Genomic DNA, 24182 nt, shown 5'->3' on the forward strand with positions numbered 1-24182 from the left:
AACAGCTCCTTAAAAGGACATTGTCAATTGCATCAAATAAAGCAAAAAGCCAAGTGTCACTAATGGTAAGGATATGTGATAAGCAAGATGAAGATCAGTGCTCATGTTTTTACTTCCTTTGAGGATATCAGTCATCTTGAGAAAGGGTTCTACATTTTCAAGTTGTGCTTCTTTCTCTTCAAAAGGATGTGTATGACACTGTTTTCTTGCATGGATTACAGTTATGGGGGCGAAAAGACTTTGTGAAGCACAATGAAACCATAACATGTTATTATCAGATTGTTGGAGGTAGCGCACGTAAGGGGAAGTCTAAGAACAGAAGATATCCAAGGAGGCTCCTGAGTCACCCTCCTAGGAGGTGCAGCTACAAGGAACTGGAGATTCCTTGATTCCTTTTACAAGGAAAAGATACTTACTTTTTTTTTTTTTTACATTTCTCATCTTTCCTCCATATACAATACCACACAATATTTAATGGAAAAGAAACATAGAAATATATTTCAATTTAAGAAAATGTAGTGTAAAAATTTGTATTTATAAAATGAATTTTTCCAAAGGAACTCCATTAAGTATCACATTCATATAGTATGACAAAATGCAGTAATTTATCAGAAGTTGTATTATACGTAATTTATCAAACACTAGTGTGGACAGATCCTGACCTATGTGACTGTACAGGTAGACTTCAAATGGGACTTAGGGAAATAAAATTAAAAGTTTAGTTTATATTGATTGCAAAAGTTTGCAATTTGTGTATATATTTAACACATATCTTTCCATGGGCTTTTTAAAGCGCCTTGACATGTGGATGATATTTTGCTAAATATAAAACATAATTTTTAAAGTATGTAGCAGTCACTATTTTGAAAAATGGCAACTCTACTAAAATTCTATTATTTCTGGCCCGGCGCAGTAGCCTAGTGACTAAAGTCCTTGCCTTGAATGCGCCAGGATCCCATACAGGCACCGGTTCTAATCCTGGCTGCTGAGCTTCCCATCCAGCTCCCTGTTTACTGGAAAAGCAGTCCAGGATGGCCCAAGGCCTTGGGACCCTGCACCCACATGGGAGACCTGGAAGAAGTTCCTGGCTCTTTAAAAATAAATAAATAAAATCTTATAATTTCAATCCTATGGGAATGAACTTCTACCATCCCATCCCAGAGAACAAATGGTCATTATTGTAAATCAGTATTATTTCTTAGGTAAGTATTAAAGACCAGAGTGTACTGAACCATGCCATATACTTTCCCACTACTTAGAAGCAAAACAAGGCTGTGAAATCACCATGAAATACTCTGTTTTGAGAAAACTCTTTGTGCTTCATCACATTCCCGCCAAGTTTCCATAGGAAAACCCTGCTTCTACTTTTAGATTGAGGTTCATGCCTGCCTGCACAAACCACAGGAGGAAGCCAGCATCTTGGATTTTGCATGTAGCGGTACTAATTCTCTATTGTTTTGACGGTAATTATTTTCCTTAATAATAAACTGATAATAGCCTAACTTGGAATAAAGAAAACAAAAAATCATTATTTATGATCATTATTTTACTAAAAAAAAAAAAAAAAAAGAAGAAGAAGAAGAAGCTTAGCCATGTTCAGATAACCTTTGTAGGTGTAACTGTGGATCAAGTGGAAAGTGCCTATACAAAGCAATGTATAAGGCTCCACATAACTTAAAATATGGGTCACAGTTGGAGCTTTTTCAATGATTCCATGAAATAATTTTGCACCCTTATCTTCTTGTTTCACCTACTTAAGAACAACTTACATTTCTCCTTCTTCACAACAGAAACAAAGTCTTCTGTAAGATCTGTCTAGTAAGAAGCTATATTTTGGTCACTTCTTGGAAAGACCAGCTGTCAGAAGGGAACAGAAAAAAAAAATAATAGAGGGAAAAAACCAACTGTTTGAAATAGCTGACTCAGTACTTCCCTGTTAATGCTGTCATTTTTTTGTGTTCTATTTTCAGCTTCCAGGGATTAAGAGAAAAGAGAAGAAAGGGACAAGAGCCTTTGGCAGGGGATGTTGATACCCGGCGCTGTGGTGTGTCACAGGTTATGTAGCTTCGATTTGCTGTGGTACTGACTCCAGGAATATCCAGAAAATTGTCCCATGCTATTACAAGTGATCACAGAAGCCAGGACCAGCTGAGGTTTTACAATGTAGAGCCATGGGCAGGAATTTGGCCAGGCTTTCCCTAAGAAAATATTTATTTCCAAAGAATTTCTGTCAAGAAAAATTTCTTTTTTAAAGATTTATTGATCAATTGATTGATGTGAAAGGCATAGTCACAGAGGGAGAGGAAGACAGAGTGAAAAAGATCTTACACACTGGTTCACTCCCCAAATGGTCACAGCTGCCAACCGCTTTTGGGTCTCCTATATACACGGCAGGTGCCCTAGTGCTTGGACCATCTTCTGCTACTTTCCCACACACGTGAGCAGAATACTGGATTCCAAGTGGAGCAGCTGGGACTCGCAGCAACACTTGTATATGTTGCTGGGGTCACAGGTTGTAATTTAACCCACTGCATCATAACAACAACCCCAAGAAAATTTGGGGCTTTTTTTTTTCTGGCAAAATAGAATTGTAAAAATAAAATCTGCATGTAATTGTGAAACTGCGACATCAGGCTTCACATGGTAACTTTCTGCCTACAATCCTGGCCTCACAAATCAAACTTTGCAATGCTTTGCCCTAAGCCTATATTCTACCACAGAAAACCTGGCTTTGCTTTATGAAGCTTATCAGAGGGAGTATCTGAGTAATAATGACAAGTTGAGTCTCTAAAGGCATAAAACAAAATGCTTATTTTAACTAGCAGTTTTGGTCAACTTTGTATATTGTACACTTAGTAAGCCTTAACAGTTTTCTAATATCCTTTTGGCTATAGAAAAATGGAAATAATTACTTGCTATTGGTTTCCTAACATGAAAGACCAAGAAGTGTAAGAGGCCATTGGTTTTAAAATAGCAGGTCAGTAAATGAGATCTAAGTTGAAATTCCATTTGTTCCAGTTATTAACCAAAGAAAGTCAACATATATTAAACATATCTGAGCTAAATTCACGTACCAACAAAGTCAATGACTCAAATTCTGAAGTTGTCTACTTAATGAGCTGACATGATGCTAAATGGAACATGTGCTAGTAGATATGTACTGGTACTGCACAATTGAAGCAACTATTTGGCAATTATAATTTATTGCAATTTTATTATCTTTTCTTACCAATATGAATCTACATCACTAAACTATGGGCCATGTTATAGTATTTTTGAATAGTAACAGCAATTTTTGTTGGAACAAATCACTATGCTACATGTCATGAGATTTTAACTTCCAGTTTCTATTTGAGGTGTTTTCTTCAGTATTAAAGACATTGTTTGTCCTGTGTGTCATTAATAGGACCAAAATAATTATTATGTTTTGGTAGAGAAAATTATAGTTTCTTTCTCTACCTTAACAGCAAGTTTGACAGGTCTAATTTCCTTACAGATCTATTGCATTCAGTCTCAACCGTTTGTCAGAAATCACATTTGCCTTATGAACCTTAGAATAATTACAAACTGTACAAATTACTTGTCCCCTTTCTACTTACTTTGTATTTCAAAAGAATGAAATGATAAAAATTATCACTATAATGCTGTAGAAATAATTTGTAGTTATTTTGTGAGCCTTTCAATTATGCTTTAAATGATTATAACAATTTCAATCCTTGACTCCAAATAACTTCTACAAATAAAAATAGTTACCCTTTTCCATTGAAACTTAAACATTCTGTTTACTTAAACATTTTCTTTCACATTCTGGGAATTCAGATAAATTAGGCAAGTATTAGCTTATGACTAAATTCATTATACAGTAAGTTTTTCTCTTTAACCATTCTTCTTTCATTGGGTTCTGTAAGTTATAGTAAATATCCACAGATTTATCTTCAATTTGAGATTTTACCAGATTAGTACTTTTATTATAGTTACAGGGAGGTGTGAGAAAGAAATGTTCACATTTTTACTTAGTCCTTCTTCCTTTTGTTTTTAGAGAGTCACTGAGAAGAACTATTCCTTCTTTCCTAGATGCAATAATGATTCTGTGTATTTGAATTTTAATGCCAAGGAACTAACACTTTGTTCTTGTCCAAATTTATCTTTCCGGATCACAATTCAAGAGAGAAGCAAAACACAAGGCTTTTAAATTCAGGAATGTATTTAGCTCACCATTTCATTCTACAAATGACTTAAATCTTTCATGTCATGGTTGATAGAAATTGTTTCTGCAGAGAAGGAGGGAAAGTTTGGAAAACTAGAGTGTTCACGAGTCGTCTTGGTGGTTAATCGAAGATGCATTCTGTGGGCAGTTGCATCACAACTTACCATTGTTTCCTTAGTGGTAATTATTTAAGTGCAGTTACAGTGTATGAGACATTTTTCAAAGGATGAAGATTTTGGCAGCCTCACCTGATTCACCTATTCACATGGCACCCTGCAGCATTATGATGGTGAAGAGCAGATTTTCAATGGATGAGCTTTTCATATCAACATCACTTTTCGTTTAAATCAAGGTGCACACTTGACAGTTGAGGTGAGCCAACGATTCTATTTAGGAACATGAGTGGCATTTTGGCTTTGAATTTCAGTTTGTTTGTACTCTCCCCACAGTTTAAGACCATAAGGCTTCTGAAAGAGCTTATGTATTTCTGAAAGTTTCTATTTTACTTAGTAGGTAATGGTGACATGGAAACTTTAGCTGCCTTGATGGAGAGAGGATGCCTTCATGTCATTTCACATAGTTATGCGCATTCTCGAAAGGCCCCAAATGTCTACTGTTCTTCTAATCCTTAGGAAAGAATGCTGAAAGGATATCCAGTTACTATCCATATTATGGGATAGTTGGATTCTGTATAGATGCATGAAAATTAATTTTTAAATGTGCCTTTGTTTTCATTCTTTCACTGTTTTAATTTAAAAAAAAAATGTCAAAACTAACCACATCAGTGCCAGCTATCCATCCTTTTTCAAATGTTTCATCAAATACTTGTCATATTTCAATTAGCCTCACAGGGACACAGCGCTTTGATGTACTCAGATTCAAGAATTTGGTCTTGGATTTGCAGTCTCAGAAACCTGATCTAACAGCCCCATTGGAGTAAACTCTCACCTGAAAGGCAGACTTAGAACTCAAAGACCAAGAAATACTGATGATTGGTGCCCAATGCAAACCTACTAATTTACAACAAAAACTAAAACTATCAAATGGAGTAAAACATTGTGTAGATCAAGCCATCCTCTTAATAGGCAGATCTAGATAACAGAAATCATAAACAGAAAGCTATTTGGTGATTTTAAAAATAAGTGACACAAAGGGAGTATGTTTTTAATTATTTTTACTTTTGATGATTTTTACAGTTGAGTAGGGTGATAAGGGTCAAGGGCTGCAGGAAGGTGGGTGAGAGATAAGGAGAGATAAGGAGAGAAGCCATACCTAGCCTCCCAAATGCCTCTGCACCCTGGGATGGGAATACGTTAAATAAACAAAAAGTTCAATAAAGACTAAAATTTGACTCTTATTTCACTATTTCATAATTGGCACTTCATAGTGGGAACAAGTAGTTGAACCACAATACTCAACAAACAGCTAGGGGTCCAGATTCCCAGGGTGCCTTGGGTAGAGCGTAGAAGTATTACCTGTGTGGCTAATCAAACTCCCTTCCAAGGGCATATTAAAACATAATTCTGGGAGATGCTATGTTACCCTACAGTAACATTTGATTGCTCTGACAATGCTGCTTTTAAGCCTCTTTAAATTCATTTTTTTCTTGATTTTCTGTTTCATGATTTTTTTTTCTATCAAAGCCACTTCTACAAAATTAGTGTAGATGCTCATCTACACTAATTAGTGTATCATGCTATTTGGTTTACCTACATTAAGCCTGTCCTATTGTTCAACACCAAAGATTACTTCTATGTAAATTCACCTGATGTGGCTTTTTAATACATATCCTGTCTTACTTTCACACCACCACTCACATTAAAATTTTCAGTGACTTCTACTGCCTTAAAAGTCCGTGGCTGGGGGTTTAGTAGTGATTAGGATGCTTGCATCCCATATTAGAGAGGCTGAGTTTGAAGTTTTAGCTCTGCTATGGATTCCAGCTTTGGCTAATGTGTACCCTCAGAGGTAGCAGAGGTAACAAGATTGAATTCTGGTGTCTTTTCTCCTCATTTAGAATGTGAAGTGCTTAAGGGTGGCAAACAATAAAATCAGGTACTTAGAACTGACACTTTATTTTTCTAGGTGAAACTGTTGACCTTCTATAAAGTCTAAGGTAGGATCTGAAAACGTACTGTCCTGACCCTAAAGTGTGCTCTACCATTAGTAGTTCATGGTTTGTTCCAGGCCCTTGCAGTCATTCCATCAAATTCAGCTATTTTCTCCAACATTCCTTTTTGCCTTGGGGTGGTTCATATCACTGTTGCAAGCAGCTTGCAACCTTTCTTAATGCCACTATCAGTCTCAAAGCAGAGTGCTAGCCTTACAAGTGGACTTGACATATGAAATATAAAAATTGTAATCAGAGTATTTAACGTCAAGGACAACAGAAGAGGCAGAGATATAGAAAAGCACAACAAAAAATAAATCCTGTCAGTATGATGATAGGGTAGACAAAAATATTCAAAGGTAGATTTGCAAAGTTTACTGGATTTAGCAAAAAAAAAAAAAAATTAAGAAGGAACTTTCAAGATTTCTAGCTACTGTTTAGATCTCCAGCAATCTCACACATGATACCATGGTCTCAGGGCTTATGAGAAACTGCTTTGCAAAAAATCACACTACAGTTGTCTGATACAATGAGCTGATTTGCAACAGCATCTGGAAAACAGTTTATTTCTTATCAAAATACAACTGTCGATGGGGAGGACATCCAGAATACTCTCGTGGATCTTCCACGATTATGGAAGGTGTAGAAATACACACAACATCTCTCATTTCATGGAATTTGGCAACTCCATATCAGAAATGTTGGGGAGCAACCTAGCTAAGCCTTGAAAGTAGGATTGAGAAACCTAACTCAAAATGAAATGAAGGTGATAATCTTTCCTAGGAAGAAGGGAATTGCTAGATTAAACAAAGACAACTAAACCTAACTACTTAACTGTAAAAGCACAAACAAAATTGAAATATTTTAGTTACAGCAAATAAAAGTGGGGAGGAACTATGTTAAAATGCAGACAGCAGCAGTTTCCTGGGAAGGAAAGAATTAACTAATAGAATGAAGAGATTAAAAAAGAATTATTATGTTAAGATGCTTTATTTTCACCTTAAATCCCAGGAAAGCAATTTCTATGAGTAATTACTGGTTTCCTTCCTTTGTTCTCTCTTGGAACAAAATCCTTGAGTTTCACTATATCCTAGGACAGAATCCTAAGAGTCCATGGAAACACGGAAGACATTTCCATGGTTTCCCAGAAGAGCTCTAAGGTCAGGCTGAAAAAGGATGACTGCTTCTTTCAACTTTTAAATTCATCAAAACGCATTTCCATAGCATTTGATAATCTACAGAAATGCTTCTTCTTTGGAGTCAGCATTGCATATTTTCCTGCATGGTAATTGTAATAATCCATACGATTTGACTATGAGATAATGAGCTACGGGTTGTCCAGAAGACTTAGTTCTATCACCTCATTACCATATAATACATTTAGTTTTATATTTAAATGTTGCTTTTGTTTAAATGTAGTTTTCTGTGTTTGTTGTTGTGTATACAAATATTCTATATCACAACCAATTTTTAAGTTTCAATTGGATCTCAGAACATCTGTACCTATCCTGTGCTGATATGTAAGAAATTAAACTTTGTTATCTTTTTGCAGATTTTGACTTATCTGTGGGAGTTTTAGATTGCCATTTAGATATTCCTTACTTTGAATGACCACATACATTTCTCACTTTACACAAGAACTATGTCTCTCAGGAAAATCCTATTCGTTCAACTTTAAGCATATTAAAGATTTCCCACCTTTACTCAAAAGGTATACTGACACAGCAGAAGATTTTGAAAAGAATGATATCACGAATTCAAAAGTGTAGAAAAAAAATTTTAGAACATGACTTCTCCCTCAATATCCTCCTTTATCTCAGATACATGAAGGAAACAATATGGAAATAATAGTCTTACCCACTTCCCTATAGCCCTTGAGCCCTAATTAACCATGTAAAGATTGTAAAAAATAAAATATAATAAAAAGTGAATACATAAAAAAAAGTGACTTCCCAATTTTAAACCTTTTAGTTAAAAACAAAAACAACTCCATTAGGTAAACATGTCATAAGCTTTCATTTTTTGTGCTTTTTAAAAAATTAAAATGGTTAATTTTATTAAAATAAAATTGCAAGAGACAAAAATCTTAAGTAATTGTCATGCAATATACTTACCTTAAACATAACCAAAGATTTGACTTAGAAATACGTGGCTATGTTAAAGGACAACTGGAGTGTGATTACCTTTAAACCAATCTACAAACTTAGCAAATGACATTTAAAGCTTACTACATGTTTATTAGTAGAAAAATGTATTTTAATAATATAATCTTTATTTTGCAATACTATCTGTTTTTCTTAATCTAAACATTGACACAAAAAAGTACTTTGCTTCTTCATAAAACTATGCAGTAAGTTATAACTATTTTCCTAAAGCGAAGTTTACAAAATCTTCACTTTGAAGTCCATAAAGAAAACATGTGACGTTTTCTTGGACTGTGGATCAAATGAGAGTTGAACTCAACTTGTAACAGGAGAGCGTTATCATAAACATACCTTGTCCTTGGGTTACTCCATAAAATTCAGCTGCTATCCTCGCTGCCTCCTTGCGGTTGCCTTTCACGATGTAGAAATGACTAAGGATGGCAAGGCTGATTTTCACAAAAAGTTTGAAACAGAAGAGTGAAAGTATCGTGAAGTAGACATTGGATAACTGCTGAGCAAACGGTCGGCTTTCTTCTAACACCGACATTGCTGCAGAAGAGTGTGCCCGGCACTCTTCAGTTCGAGCCAAGTCTCAAATGTGCCTGGCTCAAGTCCGGGATGCTCCTGAACAGCTGGTCCTGAAGAAAGAAAATATCAGCTGGTAATGATGCCTACAGCTCAAAATATTTATACTGTCCATAAAAGTTCTCCACAAACTCTTATTGGTCTGACAATATTCCATGGAACCAACTGCATCATGTGTCTCAAGTCTCCTGACTTTCCATTCTTAAAATGACACCCCACCTTTCAGCTCTGAATATCAGAACCACACACTGAAATATATGTAATTATTCCTCCTTTTTTATACCTAATTGAGAAAAACAGTTGCAAGCCTTTTTGTACATAGTTCCTATGTTAATTTAAATGATACTGATAATATCGAACAAGATTAAGTCCATCAATTTAAAGTTTTAAAATGATACTATTTACAGATGTGAGTTAGATTATGAATGATTCATGATTTAAATCTTAATGGTTACTCATCAAATTAGCCAATTATGTTGCTTTCACTGTTGCTAAAAAATTTTTATTTTTCTTACATTGGTGAGATTGGCAAATAATTTTATACTGTAGTGAATTTACCTAGTGAATACTAGGAACCTGTTATGTGCCAAACATTTTCCTAGCTAATGGGCAAAGATGGATATAATGGCCCTAGCACAAGGGTTTTATAGTCTAAATAATAGACATGGAATCAGATAAATACAATAAGGGTAAGGGCCAGGTGACACAGCAACAAAAAGAAGATAAGCCTTGTACTTAGGAGCTTACGGAAGAGTCAGAAAGGAGTTCCTGGAGGAAGTGGCATATGAAGAATTATCAAGCAAACAGAAATGTTTCACCAAACCTGGCCCAAATCAACCAAACAGGATAGATTTTAGACCCAAAATCTGTGTTAAATGTGTTTTTAAAAAATTCTTCAATGAAATGCGGCTGTATTTATCAACCCTGCTAGGCAGGCTGTAATTTAAAAAGAGAAATAGTAAACTATTAGAAAAAAATGATGTAGAGTGGTAATATTGTAGCATTCAAACCCAAAATGTAAAGTATCATGGTATTATCAGAGCATGCAGCAAGTTTATTTATATTTACATGACTAGGTTTGGAGCCTCTTTTATCACTTCCTTACTCCAAGAAGTTTCAAAATGAGAGATAACATTAGAGACATTAGAATATAGAAGTAGCTTGTTTTGTAATGAAACATGCATCAATAATTGGCTGTACTGGTAAGTGTTAGGGGTTAGCTGTCTTTGTGTTGACTTTTTATGCACAGTTGAGCTGACTTCCATGAAAACTTCATAAGAAAAGGGCCAAACTACCACCATGTCTGCCTCCGCTTCATTTACGTGTGTGTGTGGGGGGAGGGGGTACCCTGTCTTTCAAGTAAACTAAAAAAAAAAAAAAAAAAAGTGAATTAAAAGTGACTCAAATAGAACGCAATGCTTCTTTCCCTGGGGTGGTTTCTGAGAAGAAGGATTGGACTGATAGACTAGAATGAAAGCAGACCTTAGTCACAAGCAGAGCAGGACTAGGTGAACAATCACGGACTGGGCCCAATGTGCCATTTCCCATTGAGGATCATTAAAAATCATCTTCCAGTACTGAAGATTAAGTGTTCCTCTTTCACTGGTGGTGAGACTGGGACAGGTAAATCCGTGGTGATTACTCTCCAGTTAGTCTTCCATCAGGCATGACGACGATGCCTGACCACACAGGGCACAGACATACCCATGGACAGCTGGACCATCACAATGCTGTGAGTCACTGCACAGCTTCCACTTCAGAGCTTTTGATTCAAAAATAAAACCCGCCTTAGTCACATCTCACTGCTCAGCTCCAGTTTCACTCCTTCCTCTGTACCAGTAAGTGCTATTATAATTATCTCCACATCAGCTAACCAGGAGCCTGCATTCTTATAGGACAGAAATGCTCTCTTGTTTCACAAGGGCTGCTATCATTGTCATATCAAATTCAAACTCGTCAGTTTCACTATTAGGACAACACTGACCTACATACAACATTTAGGGTTTTCTGTCATCACGTCAGATTTTATTTTCATAGATTCCATAGATTCCATTTCTGTTATCTATATTGGTGTACTCTCCCTCAGCAACATTTACCATTTCTGATAGTCATCAAATAAAAGTAAAAATCAAGTAACTCATAGTGAAGTCAGCAAGTGTAAATTAGATGCTCTATTTTCAGGTTATGGATCCTTTCAAATAACATCCTGGATGACTGTCAATATTTAAGACAAGGAAAAACTACAGTACATCTACTCTCCTGGCATTGACATATCCTTAAAAAAATATTGATTAGTAATTTAAGTAGCTTTTTGAAATAAATGCTTTTATACTTTATTATGCTGAAAGAATGTGGTAGGGCCTGGTGTGATTGTGGGGAGCAACAGAGACAGGACCATGGAAGGTAACAGAGGAGGAAACCAAGGAACTATCCTTTAAACCGTTATTCAGCTCCCTGCTTGTGGTTTGGGAGAGCAGTAGAGGATGGCCCAAAGCACCCACATGGGAGACCTGGAAGCTCATGACAGCTGGATGGGAAGTGGAGCACTGGGACACGTCCTGGCACCCAGATGGGATCCTGGGGGATGCATGGCGAGGATTCGGCCACTAGACTATTGTGCCCTGAACTGAAACTTTTTTAAAAAGCTCTTGGAGGTGTAATTGTATAGTAAAGGTACCTTTACTGTGCAGCAAAAATAAAGAAAGTCTATACTTGAGTTTTTTCTTAGACATTTTCCATGAACTTTTTGTAGACTCCCTGTAATATCTGTGGTATTATATTATGGGCAACAGAAAATAATTTTCCACAGTCATACATAGAAGAGAAAAATCCAAGATTGTGTTTAATCAGGTAGTGAAACTAGTAGGATACAGTATATAAATGCTATTAGGATGAAATTAAGTGGAATCGTATGTGTCAATAAATGTGAATAAAGGAAAAAAGAGGATGTTTCCAGGTGAGACTAATAATTTTACATCACCCAAGCTAACTGTTGCTGAATGGCTACCATTGAAATAATGGAGAGGAAGCAGAATAGGGTAGTCGAGAGTTAACACAGAGGATTATGCTTCAAGTTCTTGGGCTCCTGCAACCCATATGAAATAGACTGATGGTATTTATTGCTCCTGGCTTCAGGCTGGACCCACCCTGGCTGTTGCAGACATTTGGAAATGAACTAGTAGGTGGAAGACTCATTCATTCTCTGTGTGTGTGTGTCTTTCAAATAAACAAATCTTAAAAATAAAAGAAAAATATTGGTAAAAGGAGTCTACCGATTTTTAACTCATTACTTTAACAACACAAGGGAGTGGAAAGAGGAAATCACTGCTTCAGGGATGGTTCCTTGATTTCCTCCTGTTGCTCCTTCAAAAGTCCTGTCTTGATTTCTCCCCACAATCTAGGGATCTGAGAAAATATCCCCAGGCCAACTACTGAGACTCCCAACATTTTCATTATCAAGTCTCTTGCATGTACTTCATTAGTATTTCCAGGTATTATCTAAATTGGTATTTTTTTCCATTGTTTTTCAAGGACTGCTGCATGTCATTCAGAAGCTAAATAAAATTACTTTCAAATGTTATCGGATTAACGACAAAATTCTTATAAAAGAGAGAATTTCATTACAAGACATTTCAGGCAGAACTGCTTTGACCTAATAACTACATTAATCCAAATTATTAGATTGTATATGGCAGTGTGATACAACGAAACCTAGGTGAAATATAATCACCTCACTGAAATGACTATTGATTTGATTCTTTAAGAAATATGATCCTTAATTCTCTGGTAGAGATCCAAAGGCTTCAATTAATTTTTTTCTCTAATATTAAAAACAACCATCCATGGGCATATTTCAAACCACAAGGTTGGTCAAGTTATTTCCCAGCTCTAGAACATGACTATTGAGGATATCTTATACACAGTGAATGTTAAAAATGAAAAGTCATTTATCCCCAAGTCTAAAAATTGGTGATGGCTGGTAAAATAAAAAAGGAAAATTAAGCCAATTGGTATCAATATCATAATAGATCATTATTGCAATACCATTGTAAACATAAGCCTCATTTCTCATTTTATGAAATCTAATGAGAAAAGTAAAGGAGAGTGGCGCCATTTGATGTCTAGAATATACCGAAGCCTTTGATGTTTAGAATGCATGGGAACTTGAAATTTTTGCCCTTAAGGAACTTAAAGGGAAATAGTAAGTGAATTTAGCCTTCCCAGGAGATTCAACTTTATGCATTTTCACTTACCCAAAAACTACATTATAGAAGCATATACTTCATAAAGTTGAACCAAACATATTGTTATAAATCTGGATATAAACTCAGATATGAAGACATAGTTCTTCATTAATTAACTGTTACCAGGTTCACAGCAGAAGTAAAGTACTGATGCCTCAGTTTCCCATTAAATAGACTTAGTTACTGAAGAAAGAATCCCATGAAGATTATATGTAATCCTGACTGTTATTTATATTATCGCTTGAGGAAATTTTGTAAAAGAGTCACTCTATTTTATTTCACTATACAACTTGGAAGTAAATTGCTGTATTTGACCTCTAGCCATTCTTCCAGTATATTGGAACAAACGAGTAATTTATGCTAGAACCATGACAATCCATAAGAACAATATTTGTCCACATGTTTTCATTAACTTAGATTGCAGCCAGGCTGTTTGGGGGGAAACTGCTGGTTTCTCCAAAACACAGGGCAGCCTCTGTCCTAAAACTTAAGATACTTCAAACATCACATGCTGTGATATGCCCTAGGCAGAGGTTACCTTACTCTGAATAGGCTATGTATTATCACATCATCTTGGTGGTCCAGGAAAGCTTGACTGAAACCTGATTTTTTTGAACATGTAAATATTAAAAATAAATTTTACTTTAATTACTGCTATACACTTATTAAATAATTACAATGTGCTCAGCAGTGTTTGTGATACTTTACCATTTACAATGTAGTTACTGTAATGGTTTTTTTTTTGGTTTTGTTTATAAGTACTGTGGGCTTGTTTTTGAAAAATTAGTGTTTCTTTAGAAGATTGTATGTGACTAAAATTCATTCTAGTGCTTCATTTCCATGCTCCAGAGGAAAACTTGCCAAACAAAGCCAATAAAAGGTAAAATGAAAGCTTCTGCTGGAGTTTTGGAAAAGATGCTTTTCTGCAAGGCAGTATAAGATAATAGACTTAAAGATGCTAAGAGAGATCACTGTTGATAAAGAGCTTGCAAGGCTGACCATTTGCCCAGAAACTGCTTACATCTCCTGCAGTGCCCCAGTTCATGTCATGGCTCTGTTCCGGATCCTAGTTTCTGCTAATGTGCACCCTGGGAGTAGCAAGTGATGCCCCCAGCACTTGACTCTTGGCCACTCATGTAGGGCAACTGGACTGAGCTCCAAGCTATGGAATTTGGCCTGACACAGTACTGACCATTAGTGGTATTTGAGGAGTGAAACACTGGATGGAAACTCTATGACTCAAGTAAATAAATATCTATATAGGTTTTCTAAAGAGCTTCTTTAGGAATTGAGGCACCATAATGGAAAGCATAATCAACTTTGGAAAAGCAGTATCATAATACCTTCATTGAACCTCTGTATCTAGTTGTGCCTGAAGCAGCTGAATATTATGAATTTGAAAGCAATATTCAGTAATACATGTCTTGTCATTGTTAGTAACAGTGAAATAGCTAAGGCTTCATTTGTACAGAAAGGGTTCTTATATATTTATATTTTCTGGAGTCCTTATAGATGATGAAATAGTAGCACTATCTTTTGGTATTACTATCCTTTCAGTGCAGCAGATGAGAAAACACACTCGTAAAAGCTCAGTGTCTTTGCAAGGCTGTGTATCTTGAAGTGAAGTTCTGTGATTTCATCACAGCTTTTCCTCACTCCAACTCTTCTCAGGCACTTATTCAAGCATTTGTGTTGAAATACTGACAATGACCCACTGCCCTCTCATTCTACCACACCCTGTGACTCACAGCATATATTCGTGTAATCTGTGGGTTATTAATAGCATTTGGCTAAATACTTGTGCATTCTGCTAAGCAAAAGCTAACAGGCCATGCTTGAATCTTTTGTGATTAAAAATTTTATTCCAATTGTCTTACATGTTTAAAAACTACAGGGTCATCTTTCACCATGATATTGTACTGAAGATCCAGAGTGTGGAAAACATTAGATGGGAAATTATGTCACAATAATCCTTCAAGTATTTCCAGCCTGACCATGCTTTAACATTTTTGCACACTTTCATGGAATCAACTAAAGTTATTTATTCTAAGAAACAAAATGTATCATTTATCTTGGGATTGGCCAACAGACTGATAAAATTGTAAAATTTAGATCCAAAGATTAGAGTTTCTTTTTCAAAAACTCTTTTATTTATTTGAAAGGCAGAGCAAGCGAAAGATGCAGAGATGGAGCCAGAGACCCAGCTTCTACTTGCTGGCTCGCGGCCCAAATGGCTGTAACAGGCAGAGCTGGGCCAGGCTGAAGACGGAAACTCGGAACTGCACCCAGCTCTCCCACATGGTGACAGAAGCCCAGGGACTTGAGTCATCCTCTCGTTTCCTTCCTGTGTGCCCTAGGAGGAAGCTGGATTGAAAGCAGAAAAGCCTGGCTTCAAACTAGCACTGTGTTATGGGATGCTAGAGTTACTCATGGCAGCTTAGTGCACTGTAGAATGTCAGACCTTATTTGTATAATCTTGAAATAGACTGGTAATTTCCAAGTGCTTCAACTTCCTCATCTATAAAGAACCTCATAATAAGAGAATATATTTACATTTAGTGAGATTTGAATCTAGTAATTTATATGAAGTATACCATTTGCTTCACAGCAAGAGCCCAGCAAGTATATACTGTATGAATATTACTTATTACTCAATTGAAGTGGAATCTACTACACATCAGACACTAAAATTTTGCTGTATAATTGTCTAATAAAGTGTTGTATCACATTCACTGCTTGTTGTAGATATGTAGTTATTTATGTAGGGGCATGAAGGTCTAGAGTCAGAAAATGTGCCTGTTTCTACAACTGGAATTCTGAACCAATGTTACTTTATAGCACAGCTGTAACTTCTTCAGAAATCTATTCACCACAAGCCCTATGACAGTTACTCAGCTGTTTGAAATATACTGGGCAGTTGGGTTTTAGAAATAAAGATGATCTCACAATGACATCCTTGGCTCATAGATGGTTCAGGAAACTGGGATTCTAGAACTTTGAAACCTCATGATACAGTGTGATAACAGAAATAATTGTAAGAATGCAAACAGTAGAATATAATTTATGACACTAGTCCATGAATTAGAGTTGTGCTTGTAGGGGAAAGAAGAGAAGAGAGCTTCTATGTCTACCTTAATGTTTGGGTTTTGCTCTAGTGACTGTTCACCTTGATTAGGTCCCAAGGTAATCATTTTGGGTTAGTAGTAAGTTCAATGGGAAGGTCTTTAGCAGAATAGTTAAAAAGTCACAGTTGTTTGTGTTAGGAATTGTATAAGTTGGGTAAATTCTTTAATCCCTCTGAGCTTTTCTAGCTAATAAAAAGAAATAAAACAGTTACATCACAAACATATTGCAAGGGCTTATGAGACTTTGCCCTGAATTCGGTTTCATTTCCTTTTAAAAGCAACTCTTTGTGAGTTCTAATTTTATTATATGTTCAAAAAATAATAAAGCGTCTTTCCCCAAATAATAAATCAAACTTCAACTTACTCCTGATGAATAACTGCACTGTGAGTCTAAGTGTGGTTCTTCATTCTTACTTCTTGAGCACTTCATCCTGTGGGCTGGCACCGTGAGGAACTGGGATAGAGTCCAGGCAGGTAAGATCTCTGCTCTCCAGGTGTTAAACTTGGAAGCAACTGACTCAACCTGCATTTGAAACAAAATATCCAATGTTTCTACCAATGAATGTCTCTCTACTTTGTAATTTATCTAGTTTTCATTAATGTTCAGAATGCCAAATCAGAAAGTAAACATTCATTTTGACCAGCAACGTCAGTGTTTGTTTAGCATCTATGTTCTCACCTTTCTCACTTGGGGCATGAATAGTTCGCAAGCTTCAATTTTTCCTTCCAGTTACATTTGGCTTCATTTGACTTTTTGAAATTTAGTTTTCTTTGTTTATTTTATTTTTCATGATGTAGTTCCATCAGCACAGGGATTTCCCCTCTTACAACCCCCATTCTTCCCTCAGTTACACCCCCCCATTATGACAATAGTATAATCCTTCAGCAACAGTCACCAATCCAATGTTCTGCTATTTAAGTGTATCATGGCCTTGTAAGAATAGAGAATGATAAAAAGTCTAGTATCCTGTCATACCAGGAAGCAAAGAAATGTTGCAGTCTGTATATCTACTCCTGAACAAAAGGAAAGACTCCCAATGAAACTTTTAAATAGACTTTGGCCATAGGATATTAGACTTTTCTACTAGGCTTCAACAGAGTTTTCATTTCCTCTTAGTTTCTCTGGATTACACTTTCTATATAGTGTCTTTGAGGAGCTCCCCCAACTGGTTATAGTCTGTAATATCATCAAAGGCAGTAGTGGCTTTGTATATACTTCACAAAGATGAATATGCCTAGCAGATCTGATTTTATTTCACAAAAAAATAATGAATTCTGAGTATGCTGCAAGATAAGAGCTTACCTCTTCTCTTACAGAAGGGCATTTCGAAGAATTTGTGGAAAACTTGAAAGATAAGTTTATTCTGGAGCAAAGAAAGATTTCAAGCCTATGAAAAAGAGAATCAGGTAAATTTCTAGGGAAATGGGAACACTATATTTGAGTGACAGCAACATGGGATATATTTGGGGTGGAAAACAACATCATACTTTGTCCATTTAATATCTATAATATTTAACTTACATAGAATCTACGACAGTAAAATAAAGCTACCTTAAAATAAACATATCCTATGTCTAGTAATGCCAAGTTACCTAAATCAGAAAAACTATGCCAGTAGAGACAATAAAAATGCATTTTTATAATATTAAAGCCATGTTCCTAGTAGATTAAATAACATAAAGAAAGAGAGAAATTATTGGGCCATGAATTAAGAATAACAGGAAAATTTGGTGTACACCATGGAATTAGGAATGTTTGCCTATCAAGAATACCCTTACATTGCAGAGAGATTAAAAAATCTAGTGATGGTCTCTAACAAGGAAGCAGAAATACAAATTGAAGTACAAGGCCAGTCAAGACTGAGGGCGATGGCAAAATAAGACTGCACACTTGGATTTGATATCCAAAAATGCTGAAATCTAGCAGTAAAAATAAACATTTGTAAATCAGCCCCTTCCAATGACTGCAGTTGGCATTTCTGGAAAGTTTCATTCCCCCAAATTGGATTAAGATGATCCAAAATTGCTAGTGCCTTACTAATTTGATAGAAAGACATAAACAATACTCTCTGGAGAAAAATAATATTCTAAGCCTTCAAACATTTCTAAACACATCATTCAACTATATCAAACACTCATTTAAATATACAAAAACATGAACGAGAATCAGTACAAACGACAGAAGTAGACCATAGGTGTCTCAGGTAGTAAAATGTCTGACAAAAGAAACATATTAGTATTTTGCTAAGCTTGTAGAGGAAGACATGAAATTTATTAACAGGAAATTCTAATCTTTAGAAAGGACATGACAGACTTTTAAAAAATCAGAAAGTGAAAGAACAAGTGCTGTAGCGCAGCACGGAAGCCACCATCCACACTGCCAGCGTTCCATATGGGTGCTGCTTTCCTTCCCAGTTGTTCCACTTCCAGTCCAGTTCCCTGTAATGTGCCTAGGAAAGCAATGAAGATAGCTCAAGTCCTCTAGCCCCTGTACCTGTGTGGGAAACCCAGATGGAGTTCTAGGTTGCTGGCTTCATCCTGGCCTCTCCTCAGCTATTGTGGCCATCTGGGAAGTGAAACAGTAAATGGAAGTTCTCTCTCTCTCTCTTTCTCTCCCATCCTGTTTCTCTCTCTATATATGAAATTCTGTTTCACAAATAAACAAACAATTCTTAAAAAAAATACAATATCAGCCACAGGAAGCAAAAATGTTAACACTGGTGAGGCACCACAGTTGGTTCCCAGGAGTTTTAACAATCTGATGTGGTCAGTCTGCGAGCAGTGGGCAAGGGCTTGCACCATTACATGTTGCCTTGTTCAGTGGGCACAAATGAATCAACTTATGATAGCACAAAAGCATAGAATCCCTTGCTTGTGTCTAGTCTTCAATGGTGTATATGCTGCCATGGTAAGTGTGATGATAAATATGCTTAACATTGTTTGAGATTTGAATGACACAGATTGGCTTGGTTTCAAGTGTTCACCAGATACCCAGATTCACATGCAATCTGGACAGTTTAGCAGCTACGATTGTCTTTCAAAGTCTCTGATGTCAGCAAGGATCATCTCTAACATGCTTATTGGCAGTTTCACAAGTGGAAGACCAAGCAGTTATGCTCCTGCCAATAACCTAAGAATCCATTTTAAAAATCACAACAATGTTCATCGAAGGGAGTATTGACCAGAACTATGAAACGGAAGTAAAATCTCACTAGTGGAGCACCCAAGGCCATCTTCAGTTCTGCACTGTTGGCACTGAGGTTAAACTGCCATAGCAGCCCAGCAGGTACCATCTGATTTCAGCATATCCACATCAGATATTAACCAGGCTAAGGCATACAGCTGATAATGAAAACAAACTACAGCTGCATTTTCATAAACATCATGTTACACAAATGATTCTTCATGTCCCAAACATATACTGTATAATTTTGTCTCTATAAAACTCATCTACAGGTAAAAGAGAACCATTGTGTTTAGGGATATATTTAGGTTGTGAGAGTGTAATTGTGTTTACTAGGTTAATAATTCTCTTAGGGGTCAATTAATTTGAGAGTGATGGGCAATGTTCTATTTCTTGAGACCTGTTCACCACATAAAGTCTTTAAGACATATTTAGTGGTTCATTTATAATTGAATTCTACATTTTTTCTATAAGAATAAATTCCTAAATATGTGAATGTGTGTGTTAATGTCCAAGATAAAATTTATTTGCTACTTTATCAAAATCTCTACAACTTTTGTTGTTCAAAGCAAACACTTTAATAATTTAACACAGGGTCAGATCAAAGGGGTATTATCTAAGTTCTGGTTCTGCCCAGCTTCAGTCAGAAGGATTCTCAGGAACTGGACAAATTAACCAACAATCACAGTTCTGGCTCTCATTTAAATAACTGTAATGATTTTAAGGCAACACAATTCATATTAGCACCACGCCAGGTCTCCGATCTTCCTAACTTACCAAGAGGTTTGAAGAGATGGAAAGACATTGAAAATTATCAACAGGCCTGGTTCTATATCCAACAAATGCAGGCATGAATGAACAACAACAACCAAAACCCCAAGCAAACCCAGCCAATCTCCTACTGCTGGCAGGAGAATTACATTTCTATTACTCAGTATCAATGTTGCCAAAAGCTACCATAGAAGTTCACTAGTAAAAATTAATTAAATAAATAAAAACAAAAACTCGGTACTCAGTAGCATTCTAAATGTAGGAGGAGACTGGATACAAAAAGCAAAATCTGCACTTTATTTTCACCAGATTGTCAAAAGATACCAACAACAGAGCATCCAAAACTGTGAAAATGAAAAAGAAAAAGTTCCCAGAAACCTTATTTAATTTGGTCCTCTGAATTCTTTATTTCTGGAAAGAAGGTCTCCCTATTTTATGGAGACAATGTGACTGAGTCTTTTTACAAAGATTCAGTGATGAAAAAGTCCCAGCTGATAGGTCTTTTTTCAGGTACTCCTTGACTTACCCAGTAAAACAACACAATTTCCTTTTCCCTTTGAGCCCCTCATTGCTAACACATACAGTTAGGTGCGAAAGCTCTATAGAGTGACTGCTTCGCAGAGTAGACTGTGAGCAACCATCCTTAGCCCTGTGCCCCAGAGGCTGCTGACACTGTCACTCTTATGGTACTGCTCAGTCTAGCAATCTTGTGTGAGGCAGATGTTACAGTGCAGTAGCTTAAATACTGCTTGGGATACCCATACCTCACATGGGATTACCTGGTTCAAGTCCTGGCTAGCCCATGGTTCTGATCTAGCTTTCTGATTATGCATACCCTGGTGGGCAGCACATGACAGCCCAGGTACTTGCACCACTGGCATCCACCCAGGGGGACCCAGGCTGAAGCACCTAACTTATGACTGTGGCCTGTTACTGCAGGCTAAGCTGCTGTCGGTATTCCGGAGTGAACTGCAGTTGGAAAATTTTCCCTTGCCCTCTCCTGCTCCCCCATAGAAAGCAAGGCGTGACTTCCCTGGGGCTCTGAGAGACAGCAGAAACCTAGACAATGCATCTGCAAATGGTCTTGCATGTTTGAGAATTTCTATGCAAAATAGGCTGCTATGATTAGAATATAGTGAATGCTTCATTTGCATATACCTCAACTAAATGAGTTTTTTTTTTTAGTTTAAAGATTTGTTTATTTTTATTGAAAAGGCAGATTTATAGGAGAAACAGAAAAAAATCATCCACTGGTCTACTCTCTAAGTGGCTGCAACTGCCAGAGCTGAACTGATCCAAAGCCAGAAGCCAGGAGCTTTATTCAAGATTCCAGCTCAGGGTGCAGGGTACCAAGCATTCAGGCCATCTTCTACTGCTTTCCAAGGCTACAAGCAGGGAGCTGGAAGGAAAGTGGAGCAGCTGGGACATAAATCAGTACCCACATGGGATCCCAATGCTTGCAAGGCAAGGACTTAAGCACTGAGCCACAGTGTGGGGCCATGAACTCCCTCTTTTAGAAATATCTAAAAATTCCAGACCTGAGTGACTGGAGCCACAGATTCCTCTTTGCTTTGGCCACTTCTGCAGTAATTAGGCCATCACGCTGTGCTTTCGCAGGCACATCAACAGGAAGCTGGATTTCAGAAGTACATGGAACCCCAACAGACACTGCAATGGGCCCCAGGCATCTGAAGCAGTGGTTTATGCCACTGTGCCATCACACCCACCCCTCCAATTCCTTATTTTTCCCTTAATTTGGGTGGTATAAGTTTGACCAGCAGCTTGACCCTAGCCTTTGTGTACATTGTCATGTTGAGTTTTATCTATTGATTCTTAGAGATTTTGATATTTTAGCTCATGGATTAGCAACATAGAGTTAAAGGGCAGCTTGCACCTAAATGTAAAAGATGAGACGCTTCAGTTTTAAGTTAGACCATTACTCTTGCTTGACAAGAACAAGGCAATCTCCTGTCACGTACTGTGAAAGCAAAAGATAGATTCTACTTCCTCATATGTAGAAAGGCATCTAATTATTTTTTTAATACATAGAAAGAGCTTTTCCTCTAATGAATCCCCTTTTAGCTCTTGTCACAATCTATTGAGTCCCCTTGCTCTGAAAGCTTGTACCAAGCCTACTTCAAGAGTAAACTGTAGCAATGTGTACCCCAAGACTGCACCATTGCTAATAACCTTTGGCTTTTGCTTCAGAAATGTGCAGCTCAAGTGCACTTTGTTTTGACATCTCAGATGTGAAATTCTAGGAGCAAGGTCCCAAAGCAATGGCTTAGTGGCTAAATCCTCATCTTGCACACACCAGGTTCCCATATGGGTGCCAGTTTGTGTCCCAGCTGCCCCAGTTTCTACCCAGTTCCCTGCTTGCGGCCTGGAAAAGCAGTAAAGTACAGCCCCCCAAAGCCTTGGGACCTTGCACCGGCATGGGAAACCCAGAAAAAGTTCATGGCTTCAGATAGGCTGAACTCTGGCCATTTTGGCTACTTGGAGAATATGCCAGCAGATGAAAAACATTTCTGTCTCTCTTTCTCTCTGTAAATCTGCCTTTCCAATATAAATAAATCAATCCTTATAAAATTCTGTGAGCAGCCATTCTGGGCACAATGGGATGACCAACAGCAATAACAGGGTAAATATCAGAGGAATAACTTAGAGTAATTCAAAATCAGACTACACTATTGTAAACTACAGCCTCTTTACAGACAGCCATGCAGGCTGCAGCAGACATTTTGGACTCTGAGCACTGTGACATTCAACAATCCCTTTTGACAAATGAAAATACTCAAACGGCATTTTACCACTGCCTTGGTATAAAGACAAACAAAAGCTATATTTTACGTATTGCTTTTCTTCAGAGTCAAAAGAATGAAAGCATTTTTGGTAAGCTCCAAAAGGCAGTACTCTGCCTGCTGTGAGTACAAGATTAAGTCAGCCCTGACACCAGGTCAACTCGTCCTGGCCACATATGAAAGCGTCCTTCCAGGCTTTGATCACCTCATGCTGGGTTTTGTTCCTTACATCTTATTTCTCAGAGATTGTTAGCCAATGTAACAAATGGTGAAGCTCTAAAGGAGGCCAATAAAAACCAACATTTTTATCCCTCCACATAAGGAAGACACACAGGAGAATGAGGGTCCACACACCATCAATACTTTCAATAGAGGCGGGGGTAAAAGGATGCCATGTATTTGACTCTTAACATGGACTACAGGAATCGGGACATGTATCCCTGAAGTTTGAGGGAGGTCTGGATGAAAGCAGGCAGTGCCACAAGGCAGGGGAGAGCCTGCCTAGAGAAGCTTCTAGAAGAGAGTGGTTCCTACCATGAGTAAATCAGAAGGTGGAAGCAGGAGCAGACAGTTCTCACAGCTCCTCCCACGTGCTTCCATCAACTTAATCATACGATTCAGGGGACAGGAAAAAGGGGAGGTAAAGGGTTAGGGAGAGAATTCAACTGAATTTCTACACTGTGAGATCCAAAACAATACATATTTGTGAAAGGCTGAGAAGATTCAAACCAACTAAGAACAAATATCTGACAACATGCCATTTTGGAAAAAAATTAATATTTAAAGTCTTTGGATTTTTCTTACATGATCATCCCCTTTAAAATTAATGACAGCTTACTAGAATGTTCATCTGTTCTATCAATAACTAGTAGAGTTAGCTAATCAAATACTGATCAAATTATCTTCAACCAAATATACATTATTGTAATAATACATATGTAACATTAGTGTTATAATAATAACACACACATAAGTATTAGTTTCTTCTTATAATGCATTCGTTGCATTTTC

General features: G+C 37.0%; 1 protein-coding gene across 1 annotated transcript in view; it reads right to left on the minus strand.

The window, feature by feature from the left end:
• Positions 1-18487, minus strand: part of ASB5 (ankyrin repeat and SOCS box containing 5) — a 50213-nt gene extending 31726 nt beyond the window's left edge. Inside the window, exons 1-3 of the mRNA XM_040966493.1 lie at positions 17719-18487; positions 16780-16938; positions 8813-9099 (exon numbers count right to left, since the gene is read on the minus strand). Coding sequence (XP_040822427.1) covers positions 8813-9008 — 196 coding nt within the window. The 5' untranslated portion in view covers positions 9009-9099; positions 16780-16938; positions 17719-18487. The remainder of the gene's footprint in view (positions 1-8812; positions 9100-16779; positions 16939-17718) is intronic.
• Between the last annotated feature and the right edge of the window lie 5695 nt (positions 18488-24182).

Source organism: Ochotona curzoniae, unplaced genomic scaffold (assembly GCF_017591425.1).
Source record: "Ochotona curzoniae isolate NIBS_2020 unplaced genomic scaffold, NIBS_Ocur_1.0 scaffold_4505, whole genome shotgun sequence".
In the NCBI taxonomy this organism is placed as follows: domain Eukaryota; kingdom Metazoa; phylum Chordata; class Mammalia; order Lagomorpha; family Ochotonidae; genus Ochotona; species Ochotona curzoniae.